Source organism: Medicago sativa, chromosome 8 (assembly GCF_051527215.1).
Source record: "Medicago sativa cultivar Bolivia chromosome 8, Bolivia_mono, whole genome shotgun sequence".
Classification (NCBI taxonomy): domain Eukaryota; kingdom Viridiplantae; phylum Streptophyta; class Magnoliopsida; order Fabales; family Fabaceae; genus Medicago; species Medicago sativa.
The window spans coordinates 71320261-71327004 of record NC_140756.1 but is presented as its reverse complement, the minus strand read 5'-3'; the positions used below and the strand labels follow the sequence as shown (position 1 = coordinate 71327004).

At 30.9% G+C, this 6744-nt stretch overlaps 1 protein-coding gene across 1 annotated transcript; it reads right to left on the bottom strand.

Annotated features, from left to right (window-relative positions):
- Window positions 1-412: 412 nt before the first annotated feature.
- LOC146901140 (zinc finger BED domain-containing protein RICESLEEPER 2-like) lies at window positions 413-886 on the bottom strand. Its single transcript, XM_085737025.1, has one exon. It carries the CDS (start codon window positions 884-886, stop codon window positions 413-415), a length of 474 nt encoding a protein of 157 aa, XP_085593151.1.
- Between the last annotated feature and the right edge of the window lie 5858 nt (window positions 887-6744).

Sequence of the window (6744 nt, the reverse complement as noted above, 5' to 3'; positions counted from 1 at the left end):
CAAAACCACATAATATTGTATTAGTAGATAAGAGTATTCCAAACTACCATCAAAACAACGACATAACCAAACCAATATTCCAAAACTGCCATCAAAACAACCACATAACCAAAAATATTCTACATCATTGTTCATTGAAATTGCTAACTAAGTAGATAAAAATCATTGTTCATTGAAATTGCTAACAAAAGTAGCTAGATAAGCTGCCACCACCAATGTAGTCTTCTTTCTTTCTCTTTTCTCAAAATACTATTGACCATCTTCAAAGAGCGAAGTAACGCCACTAGCTAATATTTCACCTATATAAAATATACAAGTTATAATATAAACATTAAAGTTGATAAAATTGAGAATAACAAGTACAAAGAACTGTAACAAATTGATAAAATTGCACAAGCAATTACAACACTAGTTATTTCAATCTTTCACAAACATCCTTTGCAAATTTCCATTGTGAACTAGTTGGAACACAAGTGTATTGAGGGTCACACAACTTTAGTCGGCTAAATACATCCTCATACAAAATAGCAATGTCAAGCATCTTGTAAGTGGAGTTCCATCTAGTTGGACAATCTAGACTTAAATTTTTAGTGCACGAAATTCGCAATTGTCTAGCTGTCTTCTCAAATCTTTCCTTCCTTTTAGGAGTTGCGGTCCAATAAGCCACACTATCCCAAATCCTTTCTATCCCATCTTTCACTACTTCTAACCCATCCTTTACTATCAAATTTAATATATGTGCAACACAGCGCATATGAAGTAAGGATCCATCCCTCAACAAAGTATTTAAGTTCAACTTCTCTTTAATTTTATCCACCATAGCATCATTTGTGCTACAATTATCTAGAGTGATAGTTGATACTTTTGTATCGATGTTCCATTCCATTAAACATTGAACTAAAGCAGCACAAAGTCTATCACTTGAATGAGGAGCAGGGACATAAATGAACCTAACATGGATTTCGATTCATATTTAATAATTACATCATATATACAATCTAAAATAATATATATAGATAATATGTGCAATAACAACCATATAAAAATAATATAAGAATATAAGAATTTGTAATCACCTCAAAATGCGACTCTGCAACTTCCAAGATCCATCGATATAATGCACAGTAACAGCCATGTACCCTTTTTTTGATTACTTGAAGTCCACATGTCTGAAGTAATGGCCACTCTTGACTGAAGATTATCTAACAATTTTGAAGTTTTTGACATCTCAAACTCGTACACTTTAAATATCTCCTTCTTGATGGTGTTTCTGCAAGGAACTTGAAACATTGGTTGTAGAGAAGCAGCAAACCGTCGAAAACCAATATGATCTACAATCGAAAGTGGATATTCATGCATAATTATTGCACATGCAAGCTCTTTCTTTGAATTTTCAGCATTATAAGAACCAACTCCAATTTCTTGCTTTCCTTTTGGCATGAGAAATGTTTGCCCTTTGTTTGTCTTGTTATCATGAATCTTGCGATGCAGGCATCTATCCTTGTGTTGAAGCAAATGTTTTGTTCCATTTCTCGATTTTCCACCAAGAAATTTCTTGCAATATTTACATTGAGCCTTATCTTCACCATTAACTTTCATCCTTGTAAAATGTTTCCATGCCTCACTCCTTAATCTACTATTCTCAGTTTCAGCCAATGCCGCAATATTATCACCTGTGTCCATGTTAGCAGCACTCTCACCATTAGGTGTTTCAACTATTTCATTCGGTGGTGTGAGAGCATTATGCGAAGGATTGGAACTTCCTTCCATACCAGGAGCTTGCTGGTGTGCACTTTCTTGTGAAATGAGTGGGTTAGAATTACCAAAACTTTCCATGTTAATTTCCTGTTGAGTTGTTCAGATTACAAAAACAACAATTAAACACAACGTATAGCAACACTAACTCTTTAAGAAAAATACTACAATTTTTAATTACAAATTAAGCAAACATTTCAGAGCATATAATTATAATTATCGAACACTGCAATTTTGGAACTTTTCTCAAATTTGTTCTTCTTGAGGGACAAATAAAAGTAGGTGGGTCAATTAAACAAACTCAGTTCAAGGAATCAGTATGAATCTAGCATTCTAAAATAGAAACTATAATAATAAATAAATGGGGTTTGATTAACCAAAAAATCACAAAATGAAGAAAACACCTTCTCAAACAAAATAAAAACCAAATTTATGAGTTATATTACTATATTATACAGATAAAAAAACACAAGAAGAAGTGGAATGAAAATAAACAAAAATAAAAATTGGGGATTTTTTGTTTCACGTACAAAAACATGTCAAATAATGATATATAACAACATTAAATTAAAGGCATCAATCCACCTTAACAATAGTTAATTTTAGATTTGAGATGAAGAGAAAAATTAGAGTTTAAATTGTGAAGCAAAAACAAGAAAAATGGAAGAGTAGAACTTACAAGAAGAAGACTGATGAGGAGTTGAATGCTGTGATGGGTTCCGATTTTCAGAGAGGATGGAATATAAGAAATGAGAGAATGAAAATTTGAGACGGTTGGAATGGAACTCATAGAAAGAAGAAACCATTATTAGTGTTTTTTTGGGAAGGAAAAATTTTGGAAGTGAAAAAGAGTCTTGGAACTCGAAGTGGGGAAGTGAGAAGGTTGAGAGAATGGTTAATTGAGACTTGTGGGAAGTGAGAAGGTCTACAGTATGATTAATTGAGACTTTCTATTAAAATAGGGGTAATTATGTAATTTAATATAATCGGGGCGGGTTCGGGGACGGGCTCGGGGTGGGTACATGTTTCCCCATTACCCGCCCCACCCCCATCCTTTAAAATCGGGGAAAACCCAAACCCAAACCCAAACCCAGTCAAAGCGGATTTTCCCCGTCAAAATCGGGGCGGGTTCGGGTGGGTACCCGCGGGTACGGGTTCTGTTGCCATGCCTAACTGTAGTAAATACAATTTAATGCACTAGCAACATACTCTCTTCGTATCACATTACAAGTTGTTATAACAGTTTTCTCAAATACTACATCCGTCCCTTAATGTAACCACCTATTTGATTTGATTTTTGTCCCTAAATGTAACCCCCTTTTCAAATTACTAGATGCATTTATTACTTTTTTCCTAAACATACCCCTAATTAATACTACTAACTTGTCTTGAAATATGAATAGTCAAATTTAATACACATACAAACAAAGGACAATTTGGTAATATTAATACACAAAACAGACACATTAATTACACTGATAACTTTTCTTAAGAAATGTGAAAAATGCAAAGGGGGGTTACATTAAGGGACGGAGGGAGTATTAAGAAATGTAGTTAATTTTGTTTTAAAAAGATAAATAATGTGATTTTATAAAATTATTTTTTATTAATGAGATAAGTAAAAGAGATTAAAAGAATTGAAAGAATAAATAGTAAATAATAGGATATAAAAAAACACAATTATTTTCTTTTTCAAATGATATATAGTTAAATAGGAAGGGTGTGTAACAAGTTTTTATAAAACATAAAGCTTCACCGACTTAGAAGTGCATTGAATTGTATGTTTGCAACTTGAATCCAACATACTCTTAAATCAGTCAGACCGTTTGATTTGTGTTGTTTAAATATGGACATTTCAAAATTTTCCTGATTGCATGTACGGGTAATGTTTCCATTTTTATAAGCAAGTATTGATGGTATATCATTCGTGTAAGGATAATTTATTGACAGAAGTTAGTCCTCCATCTAGTTATAGTTGGTTCGTTGAAATTGAAGTCTACATGTAGTAACAATTTTGTGTATCTAGACCCCCTCAAGTTGGTTGAAATCAAAACGCATTGAAAAAAATATTGCTTTTTTCAGTCTTTTTTACAAGAAATAATTGATTTTTTTATATACATTGAATAATTTAAGTATCTGGTTTAAATCTAAAACAAATACATAAATTATTCAATGTATCGAAAATGTCAATTGTTTCTTGTAAAAATGACCGGAGAGAGTACATTGCCTAGCATTGTTGAGAAAGAGAGAAACATAAATTATAAAGAAATGATATTTGCAAAACGATTTTTTTATAACTTGTGTGACAACTTTATCTCTTATATTTACATTATGTTTTTACTTTTTTCTCTCTATTGCTTTGATTTTTTTGTGCAAATCATCATTTTCTTTGTAAAATTTTGGTTGTTTCAAAGGTCATAAAATAATTGTTTAAATAACACAACTCTAAATTATATATACACACATTTTAGTTCTTCGTTATAAGATGCAATATAGAAACTTTAAGTCTGTGTCTGACTTACTTTTTACTTCTTATACATTTATTTAAGATGTGAGATGTACTTAGGTATTTACTTTGAAGAGTGTGAGTATGATGGATTTTAGTGGTATTTGAGAGAAGTCCATCTGCTTAACAATTTTCACATAGTATTATTTTCTAGTTGATATTAGACGATTATCATGATTTTTTGTCTGGTTTTCGAGTTTTCACATTATGCTTTCTTTAATTTCTCTATGCGGTTTTTTATTTCAACTATTGATATGAGAATTTTTGGCTCAATCCAAATATAGGAGTCATTAGAATGCTATCTGGTTGCAACATTGTCTTATCTTCCACATCATAAAATAATGATGGTAAATAATGTGAAAAGTGATGTTTAGAAAAGGTTTTGGCTAGGAATTTTTTTGTAGTTAATCATATCCATCATGGCTCATCTCTCTCCTAGGAACCTCTTTGATGCACAATTTACAAAACGAATACAAGTGCAATCTCACATTTACTTGTAATATTGGGCCAAGTGAAATTTGATGAAAGAATCAATTTTGTCTTAGTGAAAAAATCAAGTTAAAGATGTTGTAAATTATGTTTATATTTCAAAAGTTTTCAAAAATATTTTGTCCTTCAATTTCAAGTGGAAAATATTTTAGTAGAAAGTATTTAATTTAATTATTTAATAAAATAGTAATAGTGCATTATGGCATTAAGTGTGCTTATTCCTATTTTGACCATTGACTTTGATTTAGTCAAAGGTTATTATTAAAACTCATTCTTACTTACAGTAACGTAAGTTTGTTTTATACTTACGTTACTGTAACTAAGAATGAGTTTTAATTCGGTAGTTGAAGAACTTCGTACTAATATAAGTGAGAAACAAATTATGCCACCACTTAATTGTCATTATTTTCACAATATTTTAATATAATTATGGCTGAACCATTTTTCGCGAAGAGCATATATACACTTCTTTGAGGTATACACAAGTATGACAGAAAGTCTAAAAATATAGTCCCGCATCAAAGAAAATTTTAATTAATTTTGGGTTACATCTTCCTGAAAAATATTCTTTCTTGCCAGTTATGCATCCTTGATTTTATATCAAGAAGGGTCTGTTAAATCTTGGGGGATTAGAGTATAATTACGCGGAAAATTCTTAAGGACAATGCGATCAGCACGTCTCAGACTTTTCATCATTAGTTTGTCTTGTAGTATTTGCGGTTGATTCTACAATGAGTTTAATTCAAGTTGTCTCAAGACGGTGATATAATTCTACAACAAAATTGAGACAGATAAGTTTCCTTGAAACCTCTCTTGATTATTCTAATTATATTTAATTGATTCTTATATTTATAGAAATGATCTTATGCCTAATTTTACAATAAAAGATTTGTTGAAACTATCATGGTTAGAGAGGGTGTTAATTTACACATGAGCATTGGTTGACATTGATGCAATGTGAGCTGTGAAAATATGTCTGGTGGTTGAAGAACTTCGTACTAATATAGAAGTTGCACTATAGAAGTTGTGAAAATATATTATTTGTGATAACAATTCTTTTCAACTATGATTATTGATAAAGACAGTGAAAAAAATATCAATTTCAATTAAAATTAAAGATTGTTGATTGAAAGGACCCAACTCATTTTCATGTTTTTTGAACAAGAACTCATATTCATGTTATTCTCTTGAAACTCACTCATGGCTCTTTTCTTGCAAATATTGCAATGAGATGGCACCAAAAATAGGTCAATTATATAAGTTGAAACAAATTTTACATAATGTGGAAGTTTGTTTTTATCATTAGATTGATAAATCTTACACAAGATCGTGTTAAATGACATGACTTACTAATTTTATGGTAGCAATGAAACTTATACATGATACAGACTTTATTTACATGATACAGACTTTATTTACTTGTAAACATTAGACAAAAACTGCAAATCTAAACAACTAGGGCATATGCACATATACGTCTCTTCTGCAGAGATAACCATTTAAACACGTGTACACAAGATTGAGCATGCACATGAAAAAAGAATCCATTCGTCAAAATAATTTAGTCCCATACTTTTTTTAAAGATGATGTATGAATACCATAACATCAAATTTTGCGACATTTTGCATCACTCTATATATTTTTCCTCCACCGTCTTCGGTGAATTATGTCCCATTTTATATACACATTCATTGATGAATCATGCATTAGACATTAGTGGTAGATATTTGAGCATTGATGAATCATGCATTAGACATTAGTGATAGATATTTGAGCATTGCACCAACGTAATCATCGGTAACACTAAGTCTAAAATAAGTAAAGATTCAGTTGGTTAAGAATTATCTTGAGTATATAAAAATAGAAAACTTATCTAAAACGTGCCACGTGTTAGGAAATACTCCTAAGTCGCCACGTGTATTACACTAAGCTATAAATCATGACAATTAAAAAATTGTATTTTTGTCATATATAATGCAACAATTGTTCAAGA

What these genes read in the sequence shown, in the direction of transcription:
- LOC146901140 (XM_085737025.1), bottom strand. Translation starts at nt 886, where the DNA reads ATGGAATGGAACATCGATACAAAAGTATCAACTATCACTCTAGATAAT.